The sequence below is a fragment of the Oryzias melastigma genome, linkage group LG13 (assembly GCF_002922805.2).
Source record: "Oryzias melastigma strain HK-1 linkage group LG13, ASM292280v2, whole genome shotgun sequence".
In the NCBI taxonomy this organism is placed as follows: domain Eukaryota; kingdom Metazoa; phylum Chordata; class Actinopteri; order Beloniformes; family Adrianichthyidae; genus Oryzias; species Oryzias melastigma.
Genome location: NC_050524.1, coordinates 9336378 through 9361510, shown reverse-complemented (window position 1 = coordinate 9361510; position 25133 = coordinate 9336378). Strand labels below are relative to the sequence as shown.

The following is a 25133-nucleotide window of genomic DNA, read 5'->3' as shown; positions in this document are numbered from 1 at the left end:
CCGAGTTTTTCTGCTAAAAGTGATGGATTTAAAACGTTTTCTCACAATTTACAAATTTTTCAAATAGTTGTGGATAACAGCTGGTCATTAAATGTAGCAGGGATTTTGGGACATGCCAAAGATACTTCAACAAACCCTCAGATAGCTCAAGAGGGGTTTCACCTCCTGGAGGATAAGATTTATCTAGACTTTTTCTAAGACACTGGATCAAGTTGGACTGTCTTCGCTGATAAACTTGCAATGGTATATTAAAGAAAGAAATGAATGTCTTAAACAGCAAATCAAGATTTTGATTTCAGAAAACTTTTTCCAGCCATGATGGGATGACATATTTAGGCGCTCCTGGAACGTTCTTCCAAGGACGATGGAAAAAGGAGTCTGATTTAGTTCAGACATTGCCAATTCCAGTTTGGACGAGCTTTTTGCTCTTGCAAAAATTCCAAAAGGAATTTACTCAGCCAGTCTTTTTCTGCCGTTTTACAAACATATTCCGATACTTGAGAAAGATGCTTTAATGGTGTGAGGAACATGAACCTTTCTTTAGAGGTTATTCGGTTTTTATATTCCCAGACAGAAAACTGTCCCAATTCTGACTGCAATCTTTCTGGAAGTGAGTCAAATATTTTATTTACAATAGGTTTTAAAAAAATTCTATTTTCATAATGTTGTCGAGAAATGTTCTCCACACAACAGGGAGGTTAATTTTTGCATTTTTCCCAATGTGAAAGTGTTTAATTTATTTAATGGAGGCCTCTAGGGGACAATGGAGAAACAAAGTTCAGCAGGTATTGCAGAATTATTACCTCCATGTGTGAAGCTGTGATCCCCAGAGCAGCTCTAAGAGGCGTATTTCAGGTTAGAAAACATGGTTAAAATGGAGAGAAAGATATTGAGATTCAGAGTGGAGTTGTCTACAAAGATCCAACTAAGCTTTAAAAAAAAAAAAAAAAAAAGCTGGCCTTTAACCAGTCAGTGTGGGAGTCCAACACCAAAAACCTCTGAAAATAAAGACGACTCTTCTTATGTTGCATGTAGCAGCGGTCCCCAACCTTTTCAGGTACTGAACCGGTTTAAATTAGACAATATTTTCATGGACCGGTCCAATCAGGGCAGAAGTTGGCATTTTTAAGCTTATGGTTTCTGAAAATCAATGTTTAAAATAAAATGCAACTACAAGAAATGTTTAAAAAAAGTCTATAAAAATATACGTATATATATATATATTTTTTTTTACAGATGATGAAGATTCAATGAAATTAAGTTGCTGATTTGTAGAAGTAGTTTCTGAAAAAGGAAACATGACATGCTTTTATTTCCACCATAGAAGGCCGTTTTAACACTCTATCCAGGCTCTAAGTATGTTTCTGGGCAAAAATATCGATCATTTTTTGTCTTTACGTAAAGCCTCATTCATTGGGTATTTTTTTCAATACAAATGAACATTTGTGAACATCTGTGCTAAAGTTTCTGAACAGATACTTTCAGCCCTGCTGAAGGAAAATTCTCAAATGTCCCTTATACCATCAGCAAATTTATTTGATTGCATCTTCATTCTCTGCAAAATGTTCGTATTTAGATTAAACTTTGTGATGAAGATTTTCCCTTTTAATGTCAAAGTGGAAAGCTAAGCTGGCAAAGCTAACAACAGGGTGCTAGCTTCAGCTACGTCCAACTTTAAAGCTGTAATAGATAAATAAAGCAAAATAAAATTATCCAACTATCATAAAACTGGTATTTTGTAAATATAATCTAAACATGAATCCCCCATGTCTCCAACTTTTTTATCTGCATGTGTGAAACAGTCGAGATTTTGTTGCCGCGTTTTAGCCAGAGATGCTTTTGCTACATAACAAATGTCTCACTGATTCTGTTTGTCTGTTCACAGCAGCTTTATTGTTCTTTGAAGTCAAATTCTCTTCTTTGCTTTTCTTACTGGCTCTTTTATACCTAAAAAACTTTCCAAATACATTTTATTGTTTGAATTTTTGAAAGCTTTTTATCTATATGCTTCTAGTTTAGCAATCCAGGTTCCTATATATGACGCAAGTCGCTTTAAGTCACATGACCAAGACATGTTGTGAACAAAATCTGGCAGTTTTCCAAAATAAAACTTCCTTCAGGATCAGAAAATAAACTAAACTGAATGAAATAATATAAGTTGGCGCCATAGATTTGTGTCCTGGTACCAAGAGACTCCGGACCAGTACCAGTACACAGGCCGAGGGTTGGGGACCACTGGCATAAAGCAATAGTCTACCAATAAGGAAAAACCATTGTGTAATAATATAGAATGTGAAAAGTTACTAATGTGAGTCAGCAGCGTAATCTTTGCTTTTTCTCAGCTGTTCGCGACAGCCTGCCTCACATGGGGTCAGTGCCTGCTGCGGGAGGCAGACTGGGATGTCAGACAGCTGCATTCCTTCTCTGTCTCCTGTGGGGGCCATTTAGGGACAACAAAATACACAACACAAAGGCAGAATGGTAAAAAAAAAAGTCAGAAATAGATTACCTCTTAATAGAAGTTGATCAGAAAAAAAATAAGGTAATAGGACCAAATAATCCCATCAGAAGTAAATGTTTTGATTTGATAGAAGAAATTTCTAACTTAACCTTCCCGACTGTCACTTTGTCCCCAGAGCGAGGTCATGAAGTTTTTCTTTTCTTCAATATTTGTCAGCTGTGGTCAACCTCTGATTGGCAGATTTCAGATTCACTTCCTGCTTTGCATTGAAGTGTCCTTTAGCGAGACACTGAACCCCACATTGCTCCTGGTAGCTGTAAGTTGACCCCGATGTTAGGCCGCAGAGTGTGAATGTTTGAGACTGACTGTAAAGCCTCCAAAAAAGGTACTGAAGCACTATTTTTACCATTTCGCCAAGGGGTGGTCAACCTCATGCCAGTTTAAAAAAGACATAAAGTGAAGCAATAAATCATAAAGTTAGTTAAATTTTCAGAAAATTACATTTAAATTGACGGCAATAATTCTTCTAAATATTAGTCTTCAATAATTGCTATGATTGCTTTTCTACAAGAATTTAAAAACAGCCAAAAGTAACAAAAAGAGGAGTCAATTAGCAAAAAAATGGTCAAGTGAATTGTTGTCACGTGTGGAAGTTAACTCAGTTTCCACTCAAAAGAAAGGAAAACAGAGCAGATCTGAAAGTGATCAACTGTTGTACCCATTGAAAAATAGTTTTAAATTATAGTTCCATTAGAGCGTGTATTTTTCTGGCTACAGTTCTGTCTAATAACAGGTGCCAAGCCAGTGACATCATGATTTAAATTTACAAGCAAGTCATCATTTGTAGATGGAGCTGGGATTATAACGGGTGCTGCTGGCATGACAAGTGCACTAAAAATTCCACTTGTGGAAAGATGGAAAATTACTTGCGGTTTCCGAGGAGAAGAGGCCAGCTTGGCTGCTTGACAGGGAACTCAAAAGAAGGGGGGAAAAGAAAAGACTCAGTAATATTTCTGGACTTTTTCTGTTTATAATGTGTCAGGGTTGAGAAAACATTAGAAGCCGTTTACTCATTCTTTTTAGCTTCAATGCCGTCTCAGCATTTTTATTGCGAATGTTTATGGTTGTGGCATTTAATGATGAATAAAATCATTTGGTGAAAAATTTTCCCCCAATCTGGCCATGATTTATTGCCAATAAATATAAATAATAAAAAAAATCACTGTGTGTGCTCGTGGCAAGCTTTGAACAGCAATTATTTGACAATTTTATGTTCTCCTGAGCACAGACTTACGTTTATTGTTGTTGCACTTAATTACATCCAGTTTGCCAACTGGGAAAATAATCGCCAATAAAATGTTTAGGGAGTAACTTTCTCAGGACGGCTACAAGCTTTTTACTAACTTTGATGGAGACATGGCCCACCACGATTTCGTGAAACTGAATTTTTGTTTGTTTTTGCTGTGAAAAGTGACTCAAAAGCTAGCCAGAATTCATCTGCCACTCATGAAGATCTACTTCCGCTTTGATTTTTTATTTTGGAGGAATATGTACCTTTTTTTTCCAGTAAACGTTGTCATGATGAACCTTTTTGTATCCCTTGTATACATACACACGGTCTCCAAGCCAAACACATTTCTACAAGCGCTGTTTCAGATGCAGCGACTCCACTGGTGCTTTCGCTGGCCTCAGAGATTTCCCACTCAGACCGCAGAGATTCCAGATGTTGCAGGGAGGCACAAAGTCTCCTCCTCTGCTGGGCCTCCGGCGTTCGTCTTCTGTGTGCTCGGGGGTTGGCCTTGCACGTGGCGTGGCTAACACCAAACACAGTGTCTGTCCACACTGAAGCATGGCCGTGGGTGACGGCGCTACCGGAGATATGAATCAATGTGCGCCTCTGCTTAAAAAATCAAGGGTATGTTTTTGTCCTAAAGCAGTGTAGCACTACAGCTTTCTTGTGGTTTTAGACCTGATTAAATAATATGGCTGAGTAATCAAAAGCCAATAGCGACAGAGGCAGACTTCCTGCCTCCTCTCAGCTCTCTGCCTCATTGGCTTTAAGGACCCACTCTGATGAAAATGGTGTTTTTACATGTTCTTGTGGCATTTTTCTCACGATGGAGAACATTTATGAAAAAAATCAACTAAAAATTGCATTTTTGAGTTGTTTAAATTCTTGTGAATCAAGAGAAAAAATGATGTTGGAAAAAGTTTTTAGGTGTGATGTAGAAGCAAGATATATTGGCTCCAATTTTGTTACACCGCTAATGTTATAGGTTGGGGTTTTGAGGGGCTGTAAGCTAGTGGGAGAGGGTGTAAACAGATGCAGAAACAGTCCCGCCCACAACTCAAAGACGAATTTCTACTTACCACTGTGGAGAAATTATGTCCCAAAAAACAAGAAGTTTATTTGGTTTTGGATGAAATCGGCATCATCATGATTGAAAGATCAGAGAGAGACTTAAAGGGACTTAACAGTTGATGACTTAAGCAAAGCTGATCGCTGTGAACTTATTGTTTATATTCAATCATACAATTTAAAATAAAAATTAATTTATCTCAAAGGTCTCAAAGGCAACCTAGGGCTCCAGAACCACGCATGGCTAAAAGGTTAGTTACTTATAGGACACAGGATGCATTTTATTTTGAAAGAAACTTGTGTGCTGCTGTTAATGCATAATACATTAAAATGGACATACCTATAATACTGTATAATTCAATTACTGAAAATATTTAAAAGCTATATTAAAAAAAAATGGCCACAAAGTGGGACTTTGAGTTTCTCATTGGTTCAGGAAGAAATTTCGCCAAAATGTCTCATTTAGCGTCAGAGGTTTCAGATTCTTGGTTTAACTCAAAAATAAAACAAAATTTGAAAAAAAAGGTTTAAGTCAAAGTATCTAATTGTAGGGATAGCTAGTTTTTCAAAAGAATCCTTCATATCCTACCATCACCTACTTCCACTACCATGTGTTATAATTGAGGCTGATGTCTATGGAGCTAAATTGGGGCCAAAATTATTTGAAACCCAAATAAAACAAATTGAAAAAAATACTTTTGCTGGCCAAAATCCATCCATCCATTTTCCTGACCGCTTCGTCCCTTTCGGGGTCGCGGGGGTGCCGGAGCCTATCCTGGCCAGTCACGGGCGAAGGCGGGGTACACCCTGGACAGGTCGCCAGTCTGTCACAGGGCCTCAATCACACACACATTCACTCCCACAGCCACACCTAGGGGCAATTTAGAGTCACCAATGAACCTATGAAGCATGTTTTTGGACGGTGGGAGGAAGCCGGAGTCCCCGGCGAAAACCCACGCATGCACGGGGAGAACATGCAAACTCCACACAGAAAGGTCCCAGCTGGGATTCGAACCGGGGCCTTCTCGCTGTGAGGCAAGAGCGCTAACCACTGCGCCACCGTGCAGCCCTTTTGCCAAAATAAAAAATGTAAAATTTCAGGAACTTTTTGTTATTCTAAAATAAATCTAAGTATTTTTCGCTTTAAATGTTTTGTTTTTTGGGTTGCAAAATTTCAATTTCAAAACTTTTTTTCAGTGTCAACGCTTTTTTTTGTTTTTGAATCTAAAAATTTCCCTTTCTAAACTTGTGGCCCCATAGTGGCGCATTGGGGCGGGGCTAACACAAAGGAAAGATTTCAGTCCTGGTGCATTCACTGACCCTGAGAACTTGGATTATTATGATCACTGAAGTTACTACCCTCATCGATTTTGATTGGTCCTTCGTGTAAGCCCCGCCCCAACGCGCCACAATGGGGCCAAAAGTTTCTAAACTGAAACTTTCAGATTCGAAAACAACAAAAAAAAGAGTTGAATTTTTTTTTTTATTGCAATTTTAAATTTTAGCCAAACACCAATATTTTTTCAATTTGTTTTATTGGGGTTTTAAATAATATTGTTACCAATTTAGCTCCATAGATGTCACCCAAGATTGTTCTCATCTCATCTTCAAAAGTATTGCTGCTCACGTATTCCCACCCTGAGAAACTTTGCCCCGGTGAAATGCAGAGACACACTTTTTTACAACTTTTCTCATGGAACCAACTGCTGATGTGAGGCCGGCCTGACGTAATGGCTGTAAACACGCAGCATGTAAGAAGTCACACACATAAAGAGCCCCATTGTGGTTTCTATTAAACTCAATCTTTTTTGGCTCTTCAGAGACAAAATTTGAAGGACTTCAGATAGGAGGACTCTGCGTTTATCACTGCAGAGGGGACGGAGGGTCCATGCTGTTTAATTTTAAACATCTGTTGTTAGTTTCTTTTTGTTTGTTTTTTTGCTTCGGTTGGACTCTTAGCTCTGGTCGCTCTCCGGGGAAAACGCCTGTCTAGAAACATAAACATCAACTTCCTGTTTGAATAAGTTTCATTAAACCTAATACCAAGTCTCAGAATATGCAAAGTCGGTGTCCATATACAGTAATATGGGCTCTGCATTTACTGGAGATTACTATAGACTGATGGGGCGTTATACTGACAGAAACGCATGAGGAAAAAAGCTTTAAACTGACTTAAACCTGCAGAAATACTTTTCAGTGTATGTATGTGATTAAACTCCTGTTGCCCTAATAAAAGCCAGATGGTGGACAGTGGTCCGAATGTTTTCCCATGCATTTCTGAGAGCAGTAAACCTGACATGACACCATTATATGCTTCGTCATTCACTCAAACAATGCTCACATACGCTTGTCATGCCAGCTTAACATTCTTCCAGCCTCCTTATGCAAACTTTGACCTGTTCAAGCACATACTTTGACATGTATATTATATTCATATTAGGAATGTGTACGTATAGGAGTCCCCCTACAATCATTTTTTTTTACTATTTTCAAAGCATTCACACTTTTCTTTTAATTATGATGTAATTTTTAGGCACATTTTTCTTTAAAAACTGTTGTTTTCAAGGGCATAGTTTCTGCAGAGTGACGATAGTTCATCAAAAAGTTGTTGGGCGGGACTGTTGGCATGGTGTAAGCCCTTACTGATTTCCCATCATCCCTTTGTTTAGAAGTAGGAATGTGTTTTTATAGCACTTTTTACAGGTAAACATCACAAGGGATTTACACCGTACAATAAAAACCTAATAAAAGTTAATTAAAATTAATAAAACATATACAATAAAAGTTAAAACAAGTAGTGGGCAGTCCCACTCAAAGTATTTTTTCTTCTATTGTAATATTATTCTCATTATGCCGTTTTAGCCACATTAAAAAAGTCAATGTTGTGTTTTTTAGACTTATTTTCTGCAGAGCGGCAGGAGTTCTTTGGAAATTTGCCTCTGAGTGGGGTTCTAGGCTGGGCCCCCTGGCGTGGCAGGTGGGCTATTCATCTGGCTGGGCTTGAGTCTGTGCTCCCTTGACTCCCTGCTTCCAAGTTCAAATTAATTTTATTTATGTAGCACTTTTCGTGTTAAAAGAAACGGCTGAAGATGCTGTACATAAAAACAAAAAACACAATTCCGCTGCTGGTTCGGCGGAGGTCTTGGTATGAGGATGATCTATTTTTTTTACATTCCATCATCTTAGATCTTCTTCTTCTGTGTCCAGTCCAACAAAAAAAAGAATAAAAATACAATCAATATTGACAAAGTTTGGCCCGAATTACACAAAAAAAGTAAAACGTTGAATCAATTAACAGAAGTTATTAGTTTTCATTAACTTGAAATTTTGAGTTGATGGTGTATTTCACTCTACATTTTAATTTGATAAAAACAAATATTTTTACATGTAACAAATTACAGAATTTTTATAAATTGATCCAACATTTCCCTTTTTCAGTGTACAAAAAGGGTTTATATAAATATACACCTTGTGTGTCAGAAGATTCATAAACCTTCTGCTTTAACAGTAAAATATATCCAGTATGTTCAACACAAGAGGCCTTCAACTGATGGACAAGTTTAAAAAAAAATAAATAAATAAATTTGCTTTTAAGTCGTGTGCGGGACTGTTGGCTGCATAGTTAGTTCCGCTAATTTCCCATCAGCCCTTTGTTGACACTCTCCAACAATCTTACAGCACCTCACAAGCACAAGCTAACATTAGTTTAGGAAAAAAATACAAAAATAAAACAACATCGAAGCTATCCAGCCATTCAGTTTTGAGCCAGATACCAGCTAAGACGAGGAAAATTAAGACGTTAATGGATCAATTTGTCTGCGAGTGGTTGCATAAGAACTGAAGCAGAGAAGGGAGACTTTGGCCTCGCACATGGTATCAAAAACCCAGATTTTTCAAGCCGGTAGTTTTCATCTGCTCCTGATCTAACACAATTTGAATAAAAAAACACTCAAAAATGCCGTTTTAATCATATATTTGTTCATATTTGTCCTCCATCACAAGAAAACTGATACAAGGAGTGGGTCTTTAGTATAAATTCTCATTTTCATCTGCATTTCTGAGCAGTTTAATACCTCACAAATAATTAAACATACTTAATACAACCCATTTATGCCTTTTCTTTGATGTTCTACTGCAGCTGAACAGCAGAAAGCAGGTTATGTAACCACACCGACAAGACAAAAGAGTAAAAAATCTGCAATTTAAGATTAATCTGTGTTTTTGAAACACCCAATCACCTCCTTGGGAATTAGTGATTCTATAAAGAGAAACCTCCACTGAAGGCAGAAAGCATGACGTTCTAATGGGAAGCCTACTAAGAAAACAGAATTAGTGGCCACTTTAATGTGTTGGGACCAGCTCCTCCTCCATCCACCGCGAAATCTAAAGCCAGATACACACCACATGTGTGGCTGCTCTGGAAAAATGAACTCGACTTGGGAATATATGGTCTGGAAATTTATAGCACATGCCTGGGACAAGCCCTCGGGGGCCGGGATGGAGGCGAAAGGGTGATCTCCTCGCTCCCCGCTCCTCCAGCTTTGTTTCCATTTGGCTGGGAGGTGCAATCTCCCAGACGCTTCAAGGAGGCCTGCTGTAAAGACCTCGCAGCCAACAACACGACCCATTCACTGAGGAGAAATCAGTATCCTCACATCTGGGATTTTCCCACTGTAGCTATGGGACAGCATTCCACATCAGTCATCAGACACGGATGGAAACTGCCCACATTTACTCAATATAGATAAAAACGTGTTTATCTGTGTTTGCTTATGAAATGCGAGTGGAAAAAGGAAGAGGAGCAGATAAATTAAAAGGACAAGATTATGTTCTACATTTTTTAGACCAAAAAAAAAAACATTTCTTGTCCAAAACAAACAAGGGTGAGTCAACCAAGGGAAAACAGTCTCTACTGACTGATGTTTCCGCTCCCTGCATCTGCTATTACTTCTCCTGTCAAGGATTTCTCCAGAGGCTAAGTCACTGTCTAGCCGATGTGATTCTCACAGTGATAATGTTCGTCTTTGTAGGGCAAGTGGGGTTAAGTTTTTGGAGTAACAGGTAAGAAGAACTGGAGCTGGAGGATTCAGCTAAGAGGTCACAACCAATCCGTCTGTGTCTTGTTTGCAACACAAGTCTCTATTTTTTGTGTAAATGCTTTACAGCATGATTCTCCTGCGCTTTTCCATGGTTTTTGGCACGTAAAAACTCAATCGGGGTTTCAATGATTTAAGATATCTTGGTATCAAAACATTCAGCTTGTTTAGGATACCACTACTTGTACTTTTGGTATTCATAAACTTTATAGTTTTTGAAATATTGTGCAATATATATAGAAAATGAATGAAAAAAAACAGGGTAATTTGAAATTTAGCTTTTAATTTAGCAACATGCTAGCTGTTTTTGACGAATATTGACAGTTTGTTTTAGTTTTTTAGGCTAATTTGGAGTTTAGCTGACAATATATTAAAATATTGGGAAAATTACAATTTTTTCCAAATTTTAGGCTAATTTAGAGTTTAGCTAATAGTTTAGCATCATGCTAGCTGTTTTGTCAAACATGTTTTTCAGTTTTTAGGATACTTCAGTTTAGTTCAGTTCAAAACATTTATTTCAGACATTTGAAAAAAGTATGTAGAGCAACAAATAAGAAAATCAAAGAAACAACAAAAGTCTGAACGGGAGTGAGAAGAAGAAAAAATCTTATAAATTCTCACCCCAATACTTTGGAGTTTAGATAACATTTTAGCATTTTGCCTATAAAGTACATTTTCCAGCTTTTTAGGATAAATTATCAATTAATCAAACTTTATTTATAAAAGAGCACCTCATACTTGCGCAGCTCAAAGCGCTTTACAATTAAAAAGAGAAACAAGCACATAAATAAATCAATCAATAAAAGAGAAACCCAATCCACCTTCTACACTCCCCATTCCTCCATTAACACGCACAGATATGACCCCACAAAAAATAAATACTTATAGAATTAAAAAAAAAACTTGGCTCTGCTGTGAGGAAACAGTATTACGGGGATCTGTAGGATAACTTGGAGTTTAACTAATATTTTAGCATTTCGCTAGCAGTTTTGACTAATTTAATAGTAATAATTTAAGAATATGCTATCTGTTTTGGCAAAATTAGTCATTTTTCCAGTGTTTTTTTTTTCTCTTTTTTGCTGATTTGGCATTTAGCTAGTATTTTAGCTAGCTTTGGGCTTCAGCATTTTAGCTAGCAAACAGTTTCAGCAGTTTCAGTTGAAAAAGCTGAAACTCACATCTTCAGCGGCCACATTTAGCTTACAGCATTCACACTAGCCTTTTTGCAGGTAATGCCATAAATCTATTTTTTTAATTCATTGAATATTTACTTATTTCATTGTTTGAGATCTTTTCGTATTTAAAATAAAATGTGCTTGAAAACAAGTAGCCAAAAGCAAAAGTAGTGGTGTTTTTGGTCTTTATAACATGTTCTTGTAGCCTTTTTCTCCCAATTGAGGACATATAGAAAGAAAATGTAGCTTAAAATTTCTTTCCTGAATATTTCTTTATTTAAATCGTTGTGAATCAGGAGCAGACACACAAAAAATGTTTGAAAAAAAGAGCTTATTTGCTTTGTTCTGACTTGCAGACGACTAGATCCTCGTCCGAGTTGGGATCTGGCTCAGAACTGTACGAATGTACAGCTCCATTATTAGGGAAAATTAGGGTTGTTAGAGGCTGTAAGCTAGTGGGAGAGAATGTTAATAGGATAACGGGAATGGCGGATGGGCTCACTCTGTGCCACCTGTCTCTGAGACAAATATCTAATGAACAGCTCTGCAAAAACTGTCACAGAAAACTACAGTTTTTTTTAATTTCGGCTAAAAATGACAAAATCACCATTTACATTTTTTGTGTTATTACTTATCTCTCTGCTGTTTTTAATAGAGCTATGGTAATAGGGAAATTTCCCCTCTGTGGGTTCGATAAAGTTCTTTTCTATTTTTGGAACACTCCATCAAAAGAGAATTGGAGTGAGACTGTAAGGATTCACAGCACGGAAAAAATGATTTTTTATTTATTTTATTTTTTTCCGAGGAAAACATAATTAAGCATTTTTTGCAAATTGAAATAACTTTTTGTTTATGTCTTGCATGTGAATCCCCTCCTGAATAGTCTCACCCTCCTGACCCTTTCTGAGAAGTCACAGAATTGAGTGAAAGATGTTTTCTGGACATTTCTGTGTGTTTGTGGACACCCGGCGCTGCATTTCAGCCTGAGGTCTGGTCTGAACAAGTGCCACTGAACTAAAAGCAACATTCCAGTCCTCGTCTGTCCTTGTTTGACCCAAAAACACTGGATATATTTTCACAGTCCGATAGTGTCAAAAACCCTTCCTCTATCACTGTCAATTCTGTGCAGAATAAACAACAGTCTTGCTTCAACAAGGCTGATCCAGTGATGTGTAAGCCTTTTATTCTGCTTAGGCAACAAACTGATAGCTACAAACGTATTTTAAGATTAAAATTGCCGTGTTAGGAGATTTGATCGACTGAAAATGTGCTGTTTTTGTAAAAGCTGAATGTATTACTGTTATAACAGCAATTCCAGCTGATTTAGACTGATATAACATCATAACTCTCAGGTGCTTGAGAGGCGAAATTCCTTTTTAATTATGTTGTTTCCTTCCTTGAGGAGGAAATTTTATACCAATTCTTCAGAAAAAATGATTGAAGCTGCTCTTTTAGGGGTTGTCATGGTAGCGTTGGAGAAAAAAAATCATCATCACTGAGGTAAAGAAATGTCTTGGTACTTTTTTTTTTTTTTAAGTTAAGTTTTTCAAGTAAACCTACCGTACCTCAAACCAAATGATATTTTCCAAGATTGATATAACAGATTTATTTCAATTTTTAAACAATTTTATAATTGTATAAGTTAATTCGATTAACAACTTGCCTCAGACAGATTGATCTGGTTGGATCCAAGGACTATAAATCATTTCATCTATTAAATTGATGAATCGTTACACCAATTAGTCCAAATAAGTAAAATTTTTGTAAATACTTGAAGCCACAAAGACTTCACTTTTGTTTTGAGTTGTTGATATTCTTAGGCTTTTACCTTTATTAAGCTACTTTTTTTAAAAAAAAATTATTTTGTGTATTTTGGGTGTTTTGCAATTTTAAGGCTATTTTTTAGGGCTGTGTTGGTAAGTCTGGCGATATCAAACATATCGCGATACGCGTCTCACGATCCAATACATATCGTGATATATCCCAAGACTGTACCGGAACAATTTTTCACTATTCTTAAGCTGCAGCTGCATTACTTCACTTATTTTTAATCTAAGCCCACTACAAAGCACGGCAATCTCCATTTTTATATGATACTGACAGCAACGTAGCAAAGATTTTGGTTAGATACCCATCCCAAGTTCAAACGAAGAAATACATGTCTCATACATGTCTCATATTAACAAGGACCACATGGCTGATTATATCATTTTTTTGTAAACTTGTTGTGACAACAAAATTCTCAATTTTCTTTGAGATCCCTTTAATTTGCCTGTAAATTCATATGACATTTGGATGTATAACTGCATTTTTAAAGAAATTTTTACATAATGATATTTTTTATTCTAAAGTTTTTTATTTGTATTTTTTTACTGTTTACATTGTTTATTTGATAGAAAATTCAAGTTATTCAGTGAAATATTGCAATACTTGTATCAATTTAAAATACTACTAAGGCAATATTGAATTAATATGTTCAGTCTTACTGTTGTTTTCCATCTAAATGGTTTATTATTATTATTATTATTATTATTATTATTATTACAAAGAATATACACACCTCTAGTTTTGACCTTTCTTCCTCGGTGCTGAGTTTAGCGCTCCTTTTCCCTACTGCACTTGAACGCACCACGGCTGTTTCGCTGTCGGCTCGTGAATCCGCTCACACGCGCACATGTAAACACGCGCACACATCTGGTGGGAAGTGCAAAAGCCCGTCTTCGTGCTTTGCTGTCACTTTTCACCAGTTTGACTCATCTCCGGTTCTTTTTCGGGAGTTTATTGATTCTCCTCTTCCTCCATGTGATGAAGCTCCAGACAGCGGGCAGACAGCAGCGTGGAGCTGCCGGGCTCTGGAAGAAGAACTTGTTGGAAGAAGACCGGCAGAGGACTCGTTAGTGTCGGGAGCGTTCGCGGGTTTGTGTGAGGGCGAGAGTTATTATGGTGGTTGTTATGATCTGAGATGACTTCTGAGAGGAAAGCAGCGCGGCTGAGTCTGCGCAGGTCTCTGAGCGAGCAGCTGCGGAGCTCCACGTCCAAAGCCTGGGATTTACTCTGGAAGAATGTCAAAGAGCGCAGACTGGCAGGTCAGTAGATGCAGACATTCACACCTAAACCTCATGATAGTCTTTATTGAGGCTCCGTCTGATATTGTTATTTTAAGTGGAGAAAAAAAAAAACATGTATAATTTTAGTTAATTTCTCCATTGAGAGGAAGCTATCAAAAATAGTTATAATAATATAAGTTTGTTATTTTTTTTATATAATTTACAGCTTGTGATATTAATAAAGAAATATGGGTGCAACTTTCAAGTGATTATGGCTCTGGCAAATATTAAATATATATTCCATTTTATTTAATTAATTTACTTATAGTGCGTCTATACTAAGGTCGACCACAAGGGGGTGCAATTGAGTTACTTTTTGAGTATTGATTGTTGGAGTATGATCACGTGACCAGCTTTACCTGACAGAAAACACTTCAATTTTTTTCAAATCTGGTTATAATATGTTTTTTAAAAATACATTTCTTCAATATTTAGGTGTTGTCACACGTTTTTACTCTTTCACAACTACTATATAAGAATAATGCTATTATAACATTAAATATTATTATCTTTTTGTCTTTTTTTAAGGTTGTTTTCACTTTATACTTGTATCTAGTGCTGGTGATATGACAATATATATCAACGATATACATATATGGCTCTTCTATTGTTTTTATTTGTTTATTTTTATTGCAAAAATGAATTTTCCTATGAAGAAACTTGAAACTGTTGTGCACTTTAAAAAAATGTTTCTCATTTAATTCAGTTACATGCTACTTGAAAAATTTACTTACTTTTTTACCTTTTTTTTCAATTTTTTTAGAGAGTAACTGAAAATATACATTTCTTTGGTATATCGTGATATATATCGTTATTGTGAAATAAAATAACTTATTTCGTGATATACATTTTTTTCCCATATCATCCAGCACTACTTGCCTGTAAATAAATTTGCTCTTGTATTTTTCAATTGCTAAGAATCTAAATGCACAAATCTCCCAAAAAGTTGAAAAAAAGATTTATTACTCATAAAAAAAATAGTTTCTCTGAAAATGGTTGATTTTACTGTACAATGTGTAGTACATGACTTTAAAAATATATATATTGTGAAAGTATTCCTAGTGGTTTTAATTAAGATAATGCTTTTTTTAAGGCAAAAAAAAAAAGAAAATGTTTTTTTAGACATAGTTTCTACAGAGCTTTTATCCAAAAGCAATTTTTTTTGTCTACTCCTGATTCACAATGATTTGAATAATAATAAAAAAAAATCCTCTATCATTAGAAAAATGTTAAAAACACAATTTTCATCAGAGTGGTTGGGCAGTTGCCCTAATTTACCACTAGAGGCAGCAAAACCAAGATTCTGATAAAAGTAGACGGGTTCTGAAACGGCCCATCCTTAATCAGACCGGATTAAGTCTCCCCGAACTGAAACCAGATGCTTCATCAGAACGTGCTTCTCTTTGTTCAGTTTTCCCACAATCCTTCAGTGTTTCGGGTTAAATCCTTACAGACAGAGCTGTTTGGGTTTGTCACCGATGAAGCAGCTGTGATGGATATTTGACACATTCATAGTGCATTCTTTCCCTTCTCAAACTCGTTTACTCACTGTAAACACATTCATCAGGTTTATTTATCGCTTGATGGAACAATTCCGCCTTCTCTTGGCTTTTATGTGAACCAGTGTTATGTTTTTTATATTTATAGAGCCTCTCTTAGCATGCGGACTGTGATTGTGAAGACAGGAGGTTGTAAACATTGATGAATCTAAAACTGAATTCAGGTTTAGTCCTCTGACAGCTGATGTCTCGGTCATTAGAGAAAATCTGTGTCGTATAGCCGACAGTGACTCATACATACAGCTGAGCGCCGTAAAAGACCAGCTGTCTCACTTCATTTGTTTTCTTTTTTATGTTTTATCTTAAAGCACCGACTCCAATCTTACATCTTCACTAAAATAGATACTTAATGTTTTTTTCTTTAGTGGATGTAAATTGCAGCAGAATTGTTTACTGACTACTTTTTTATGCAAAGTAATACGGAAATATTGAAATATCTAGCACTTTATGACACTTGTTTAATAAGTTTCACAAGAGTAAATCCTATTTGGATTAGATTTAATGGAATATTCAGATTATTTTTGTTGTTGTTGTTTGCTACTTTGCTACTTGCTAAACACTTTTTCTGATGCTTCCATGATTTATCTCCATTGACAGAGTTTGCTGAATCCATAAAGTTTGATTTGAACTCATCTGGACGACCAGAATGTGAAAAAGAAAAAGAAGAAAAAAATTTGACAATGTCCTAGAATTCTCTACCTGAATGAGAACCCTAACAGAAAAATACAAAATGATACTTTCAGATTACTATTTAGATTATATTTTTGAAACATATATATATATATTTAACTTTTCTTTACCCATAAACTTTTAAACTGAGAACATGACATTTATACAGTAACAGTATCAGTGTATTCCAGTGTTTTATACTATATATGTTTTTTGTACAGTTTGATTTCTCATTTAAACATTACTTCACTGTCACATTAATCAACAAATGTTTCCATTTTTTTTGTCAGATCTATTCAAATTCTTAAAACAATAAAATACAGTGAAAACATCCAGATTGAGTAAAAACAATGGTTGTAACTTTTGTGTTTTGGCTCAGATCATTTTTTTGAGCATTTGAACTTATTACTGATTTCATTGTCCAGAAGCTTCATGGTTTTCTGTGGTTTTCACCAAAAAAGATCTCATTACAGAAAAGATCTCAGTTCAGTTTGAACAAATATCTGGATTACTTGGGACTTTTTCTTTAATGGGTCTGATTTTTGACTCCACACTTGAATAGAGATATTTCTTACTAAAAAGTTGAATAGTCTTTTGTAATATGTTCTTGTTTGCTTGTGTGCAAGACTGAAAACGTGAATTGAAAATTCCAGTTACCGATCTGTTTATTAGATTACTTGTTTTTTTAAATGTTGATACCGTCACCTGCCTAAGAAGTATTGACAACTCAAATAAAAGTCATGTAGCATCTAGTCATATTGGGTTAAAGTCAAACTCTAAGCCTTCTTTTGATCTATTTGATTAAAAGCATTCCCAGAGGTTCTTAATTATGATTATGTCGTTTTTAGCCTAAATCAAAAAACCTTTTGTTATTCTCTAGGACATAGTTTCTACAGAGCGGCAGTATTTCATTAGAGATTTCCCATCATCCCTTTGTTTACACTCTCTCCCGCTAGCTTGCCCCCTCACAACCCCAACCTAACATTAGCGGTGCAACAAAAATTCCGAGCAGCTTCCAGTCGTACAATTTTGAGCCAGATCCCAGTTTGGACGAGGAAAACGTCTACATGTGGATCCATCGGAATGGAGCAAGGAGCTTCTAACTCAAGGTTAGGCAAAGATTTTGACTTATGGGGCACATAGGGTTCTAGAGTTTGACAGAGGAACTGCACAGATATGTATATATATATATATATATATATATATATATATATAGTATACACAAAAACTGAACATTTTGGAGTGGCTGTGGCTTTAGTTTTCACTTTAGTGTTGATTTCACCAATGGATTGATGTCCCACAAGGAAAACGTAAAACTGTTGCGTTCATGTGGTGTTGGAATAATTGGAAAAACGACTGTCTGACTTGTAAAAAAACACACCTGAACATTAGAGAAACAACTCTACCAATTTCTGCACCAACGCATCATCTATGGGGGAGACACCAGAATTACAGGTAGAATAAAACAATATTTAGTATTATTGGCTTAATTTATTCCAGTTTGGGAGGCCAGATTAGATAGTTTATGTGACCCCCGGGTCATAGTTTGCCCTCCCCCGTTCTAGCCCGACGACTGCAGCACCTATGCCACAGTTACAAGCTCTTTCTGCTCCTGATTCACAATGATTTGAAATAAAAGATACTCAGAAATCAAGTTTATATCCTAATTTTCTTTATATATATCTTCCATCATGAGAAAAATGCTGTAAGAACATGCTAAACATAAAAAAAACATTATTTTCATTGGAAATGAAAAAAAATAATCTCATATTGTGACAGTCAACTCAGATTAGATTAGAAATTGTTTATTTCAAGCAATTAAAGCAAGAATAATGCATAAAAATTAACACAGATTTACATCCATACAAAGTCATGTCAAGAACAGAATTATTAGGCATCAAAGTGAATATTTTCTCCACATTTATTTACAATATATAAGTCAATAAACCAGCAAAGTCTGTGATTTCCACTCACTTTTTTACCTTTTTTGCATAGTTATTATGTAGATCAGGAAGTTCCTCATCCAGCTGAGCTGGAGCTGCAAATTAGATCTAAAGTCAGCTCTGAGCTCAGGACATGAATATTTCATGGCTCATGTGTTGAAAATATTCTGTCACACTGGCGCTACGCTTAAGCTTTAAGCACAGGGAGCGTGTGTGTAGTCAAAGCAGCAGCACTGTCCAGTGCAGATCGCTGCTGAATCAAAGCGTCTGCGCGCTGTAACTGAGGTTTCCGCTCTGTAATCACACCTGGAAAATCTTTAGTGCTAGAGTAGAAAGTAATGAAGCCTGGAGCTGCTTAGCAACTTAAGTGTAATAAAAAAAAAAAAAAAAGTACAACTATATATATATAAGCCGGAAATGAAGTCTTTAGTTTAAGGAACTGGAAAAACATTTTTGGATTTTTTTTTTTACTGCCTCATTATGATGAACAGTAAAATCCACTGTGTCAGCCCTGGCAGCCCCTCACAGGATCTCGTGTTTGTTTGTGTGTCTGTAATGTGAGTCTGGATTCCTGTCGCGGGACTGTGTAGTAGTTGAGCTCTGAAAGCCAGACAGAGGCGTGTTGTAACGTGTTTGATGAGGGCTGAAGTCGCAGCGTTTCCTCTGAGGACGGTGTCATGCAGCACTGGGGCATCTTCGACTGGTCTGATGTTTCTGACACTTTTAATCCAGTTTGGCAAGATTGATCCAGTAATGCGATACGAGTGATTGGAAACTGTCTAGACGGGGAAAAAGATGCAGAACACACAGACTTATTCACACACTCTTCCTAAAAAAACACTTATTTTTACATCCTCAAGCAATCCTTTCACAGTTTTACTGACTACAGGTGTGAGTCACCACCTGATGAAATCACCTGAACAGTTGTACCATCACCTAATGCCTTAAAAAAAGCAACAGGCGGGTATTAAAATAGCTCTATCGGAGGGCGTGGGCAGAACCATTAAACCCAGCAGAAGTTTATGAAAATGTGCATCCGGCTCCGAAGTGTGTTGCTGAATTGTAGCCTTTGTGAGCTTAAGCTGGGGTGGATTTTGCCAGCCAGGGAAAGAGGAACAGACAGGAGTTGTGTTTAACTTGGTCTCTTGCCCGTTGGTGCTCTATTCACGTGCATGGCGCCATGCGTACGCCAAACAGGGAATCCTGTATGCTAAGGCTAAAACGGTAACCTGGAGAATAGCAAGGATGGGGATTGGGTGGGTCTGCTGGTGGGTGGAGGCAGACTTTGGTTTTAGGTGTGAAGAGATTTTTGTTTAATCCATCCTCATTTACGAATACGGAAGGTGTATGCAGATGCTGTATTAGAAAATGTAATGAGTTTAACTCCTTTTATTATCTATCTATTCTATCTACTTTTTAAAAGCCTTCTTTAGGTGTTTTAATACTCTTAAATGTATTAGAGAATTTTGAGTTTTAATCTCAAGAAATTGGTCATTACTTTTCAAACTAGTTATATGGCATTACCTGCAAAAATGCTAGTGTGAATGCTATAAGCTGAATGTGGCTGCTGAAGATGCTAGATCTGATAGCTAAAACTGACGAAACTGACAGCTACCTAAAAATGCTTTTTGCCAAAGCAGCTACCATATTGTTAAAGTATTTGCTAAACTCCAAATTAGCCTAAAACACTGGAAAAATATATCTAAATTAGCCAAAACAGCTAACATAATGCCAAGATTTTAGCTAAACTGCAAATTAGCCTAAAAAAACTGGAAGCATGTCTTAATTTGCCAAAGCAGCTTGCATAATACTAAAATATTAGCTAAACTCCAAATTAGCCAGAAAAAACTTGAAAAATATCTAAATTAGCCAAAACAGCTAGCATAATGCTAAAATACTTGCTAAACTCTTAATTAGCCTTAAGAAAACTGGGGAAATATCTAAATTAGCCAAAACAGTTAGCATAATGCTAAAATATTTGCTTAACTCTAAATTAGCCTAAAAAAACTGGCGAAATGTCTAAATAAGCCAAAACAGCTTATCGAAGGTGGTGTCACGTTTATGACTTGAATTACTTGCACTAGAGAAAAAAAAAATTATGAAAAAAATAGGATTAGTATGAATTTTTTAGAAAAAGGTAGAAAAGTATGAATGTTAGTCTGATAAATATGATGACTGAGTTTATTTCAATAGAAGTAGGCTATCCAGGTCAAAGGGTGTGTTTTAAAGACCCAGTCAGATAAAAATGGTGTTTTAGGTGTTTTTAACATGTTTTTATGTTTTTTTATAATAATGGGGGACTTATAAGAACAAACTAATCTTAAAGTGAATTTCTGAGTATTACTTTATTCCTGCTCCACTTCATTCCGATGTACCCACTTGTAATCAACTAGATTCATGTACTTCTTTGTTTTCCTTGTCTTAACTGGCATCTGGCTCAAAACTATACGGATAGATAGCTCGGATATTGCTCGAAATTTTTGTTGGACCGGTAATGATAGGTTGAGGTTGTGAGCATAGACAGATTTAATTTCACTGGGCAAAGCAAGGTGTTGACGTCACCCATAGAGAATGCCTTACCTCCAGCCCTCATGAAATCACGTCAAAACCGTCTCTTCCTGATTGTCTGCCGCCATTTTGAATCCCGTCAACAGTGATTGGTCCGAGTCGGTCTGAGTCACGTATTTAGAGGAACTACTGTCGCCAATCATGAGTGAGTTTGTTCAAAGGCCACACCCCTTCCACTGAAAGCAGCTCGGGAGCCTCTGACAATCAAACATTTGAGGCGGAGCCATCGGGCACAACATGCTTTTACTGAGGCATCTAATTGGTCAGTTTTTAACTTGAATAAATGGTGATAAAGAAAAAAATATCTTTAAAAAATTAGGATTAGAGAGAAGATGATAGGGGATTTTGACCTTCTTGGAACCAGCAGGGACTTCCTATTTGGAACACAAGGGGGGAGGGGTTGATATGTCCTGTGATTATACAGTCAATGGTTGTAAGCTAGCGGGAGAGTGTGTTAAGGGAGAGCTGTCAATAATGGAGAGGGGAAGAGGGGGCGGGGTTGCCAACGATTCCACTTACAACTCAGAGGAGAGTTTTTGATGAACTCCTGCCGCTCTACAGAAACTATGTCCTAGAAAACAACAAAGGTTTTTTTCTTTTTTTTTGGCTAAAAATGCTATTATAGTAGCTCAAAAGTTGATCTAAGTGAGTCTTCAACATCATACCAGTATACGTGACCATTTTTTTGTTTGTTTATCTTTATCTTACAGTAAAAGAACCTCAAACGCTTGTATATTTAGACTATAATCTGACTGAAACGAAAGAAACTAAATTTGTTGAGTTGAAGTGGAAGTGAAACCCCCGATGTGGGGGTTGGGGTGGCACAAATTAGCATTCTCCAACCAAGAAAAACAACTTAACCCCTCCTTGTTTCTACACTACGAATGTCTCTCAAGTGGCAAAAACTCACTCACGCCCTGTAAATGTGGCACCTGTGTCGGCGGCAACAGCAGGATGGTTGTTCTTAGAACAGGGTGAGTCTGAAAGCCGCAGCGTGGAAAGCCCTCCCACTCCCCACATCATCCACTGCTGCACCCCTTACTCAGTTCATAGGCATTCCAGTGGTATTTATATTTCCCTCCAGAGCTGGGGTAAGTTGACAAGCCTTTACACAGGCATTGGATTCAGCTCAACAAGGTGGGCAGCACTCCCACTGCTTCCCTCCCATTGGCTCTGCTGCGGTCACATGGTCCGGCTCTCCTCCCCCTGGGCTCTGCCCAGCCTTCCCTCTGAACTCAGGCTTTTTGCGCATGTATGTGAAGTTTTCTGTTGGTGAGCCTGTGTGTGGGTGAGTGTGCTCCAAGGGTTTCCTCTTGGGTTGAGTATTATAGATATGTTTCGGGAGCTCTCCGAGTCCACAGACAGTGAGTGTCTGGGCAGCATGACCCCTGAAACTCAGGATATCTACCAGAGAATGGATCACCGGCACAGACGCTCCAGCTACAGACTGGGCAGGATCATTGCCAGGCAGCAACTTCTCAAGAGGATTGCTCGAGGTACGACGAGGGGTTTGACTCTTTGGTTCGCTCTCATTATGTTAGCCTTCATTTCAAACATATTCCCGCTGGCCGTGCTTCCAGGAAGCTGGCTGCCAAACCATGACATGAATGCATGAATCAGAGTATGACTGTGACCCCGAGAAAGAAGCTCTATCCTCTATCCTGGCTGGCGGTTCGTTTCCTCTTTCTAAAGATGGGATTTAAATGACAGTCCTCCTGAATGTCAGGCAAACGTGTGCAGTTGTGTTTGCATTTGTCACCATAAAAAGATAAACTTGACCTCAGGGATAATGCTTGTCAAGGTTGAAGTTGTGGTGAATGAGTCAACTGACTGAAACATACAGCAATAGCTGATAAGCTTCAGGATCAGTTGTGTAAGAAGTGTAAGCAAAGACACAAAGTCATGTCTTTCTTACACTTCTTTTACACAACTGCTTTTATTTTTAGGAGACTAGAAACTTGTATTTTGCTTTATTTTTTTTTAAAGACCTTGAATCTCTTGTGGTTGCATTTACCTGAGGATTCACAGTCACTCCCATGTGGTCAGGAGGGGGTAGGGTATGCCTGACATCAGGGAGAACAATAAGCTGTAAACTTACCTCAAAGAGTGTTACGTTTCACAACAGAAGGGTCTCCTTTCAGTCACGCTGTGACAACAGTGTGGGAAGATTGGCAGAGAAAAAACGAAAGCTGAGCTTTAATTGCAGTGGTGTAGAAAATGCTCAAAGATGTTTTTGTATGACAGATGTGTAAGGAAGTCCCAGTAGTGTATTGGTGTTCAGAAAGTCGAAATCTAATGCCTGCTGTTTTGTCAACCCATTATTAAAGTTTTCCCAGTGGTCTTTTGATTATAATTATGCCGTTTTTAGGCAAAATCAAACATTTGTGTAGTTTTCTAGGACATAGTTTCTGCAGAGGAGCAAGAGTTTATTAAGAATTTATCTTGTAGTTGTGGGCGGGACTGCTGGTGTGGAGTAAGCCTACACTCATTTCCCATGATCCCTTTGATAATGTCTGCAGGCATGATCAGTCCAATCCAAATTCTTCCCTTCTCCCTTCCCCTCTGTTTGAAGGGGCAGTTGAGGTGCAAGTGTGTCCAGGACATATATATATATATTAATTTCACCCTCCAAGCGGAGGGATATCAAGTTCTCCGCTGCGAGGGAGAAGAAATGTTTTTCATCACGTAGGGGATGTTTGATGTAAATTTAAGCAATGACTTTTTGTTGTAGCATGACCTGTTTAAGGCTCAAGCACTGGAAGCTTCCCGCTAACGCTAGTGGACCGGCGATTATTGAACATCATTGAATTATTGAATGAATTATTGTTGAATGAATTATTGTCATGAATTATTGACATCATTGAGCTAAAGTGACATCCAAAATATGAGACACTGCTTTTTCGTAACTCTCTATTTGGAGGGCTAAATGAAGGGAAAGGGAGAAGGAATGAATTCGGATTGGGCCTAACTGTCCTTTTTTTTTTTTTTTTTTTTTTTTTTTAAACTTCTCAAAAACAATTTTATAGCTTTTGACACAACATGGGATTCTGCTCTGCTGTTGTGTTTGACTGTTTTTACTTTTTTTTCTTAACTTAAGCTATTTTAAACTTGTAGTTGTTGTTTTTAACATCTTAAACTTTAATATAATGTACAGCGACTTGTTTGACTGTGGTCATTTTAGCTGCCATATAAATAAACTTGAGTTTGTTTACATCAGAGGTGGGCAAACTACGACCCAGGGGCCAAATGCGACCTGTTAAACTATGTAATCTGTCCCCCTCAAATAGAATAAGATATATTGATCATCCTTATAAATTTTTCTTTTTTTTTAATTCCCCATGCATCGTGCACTTAAATACATTTACTTTTGTTTAGGTGTAGAAAGTTAATCTGCATTTAGGTGATGTTGGAATATTTGTTGTTTTTCTGATGTTCATTCCAACACCAGGGACAACAGCCCATTAGTGTTATTGGCACTAACAGGAAGATAAAAAAAATGCAGTTTTTAAATAAAAATTCCAAAATGTTTAGTTTTAAAACATAATTCAAAATTAAATCATGTTTTCATCCAGATTCCTTGTTATTTTCTTCTCTTATGAGGTTGATTACCAAAACACTTCACCAATCCGTTCCTGATTTGATTTGTCTGCTTCAAATACACGATGATTTAAATAAAGAAATACTCATAAAATGTCCTCTACAAAGTAAAAAAGGGCACAAGAACGTGTTAAAGACACCAAAAACACTATTTTCATTGAGGTACCTTTTCTCCAACCAAAGAGTCTTTAAGATTTAAAATCGCAGCATAACCTCTAACTGTTCAAGACTGTAGAAGTTCGTCAAACCAATTAGAGTTCATCTTTTACTTAGGATTAACGTTCAAATGTGTTTTAGTTGCTTCCATTAGACGGGCGGTGAAATGTTTTTCCATCATCAAAACCATGCTGTTATTCGTCGTCACCCATGTTTCCTTTCACATCTCCTAAGCTCAGCCGTAAACTCTCGTGGTGTTTTGGAGGTCTGGCTGCCGAGCGACACGTCTGACCTCTGGTTGCAGTGGCTCCTGCCTTCCAGTTGGCTGGATCTGTTGACGTTGTAGGTTGAAAGTCAGTGGGGGAAACGATGATGGGCAGTTGCTCATGTATTGTCTCATCCTGAATTCCGGGGACGCTTGTTAGGTCAACTTTTCTGATTTG

At 37.1% G+C, this 25133-nt stretch overlaps 1 protein-coding gene across 3 annotated transcripts in view; it reads left to right on the top strand.

Annotated features, from left to right (window-relative positions):
* The window catches only part of stard13b (StAR-related lipid transfer (START) domain containing 13b), an 82117-nt gene that overhangs the window by 24834 nt on the left and 32150 nt on the right, over positions 1-25133 (top strand). Inside the window, exon 1 of one of the 3 annotated variants that reach the window (XM_024277426.2) lies at positions 12785-14177. The exons of 1 other annotated variant lie outside the window; for it this stretch is intronic. In XM_024277426.2, the coding sequence (XP_024133194.1) occupies positions 14054-14177 (124 nt within the window). In that variant the 5' untranslated portion in view covers positions 12785-14053. Of the gene's footprint in view, positions 1-12784; positions 14178-22206; positions 22434-25133 lie in introns of those variants that run through there. One more of the 3 variants, XM_024277425.2, reaches the window with a different exon arrangement.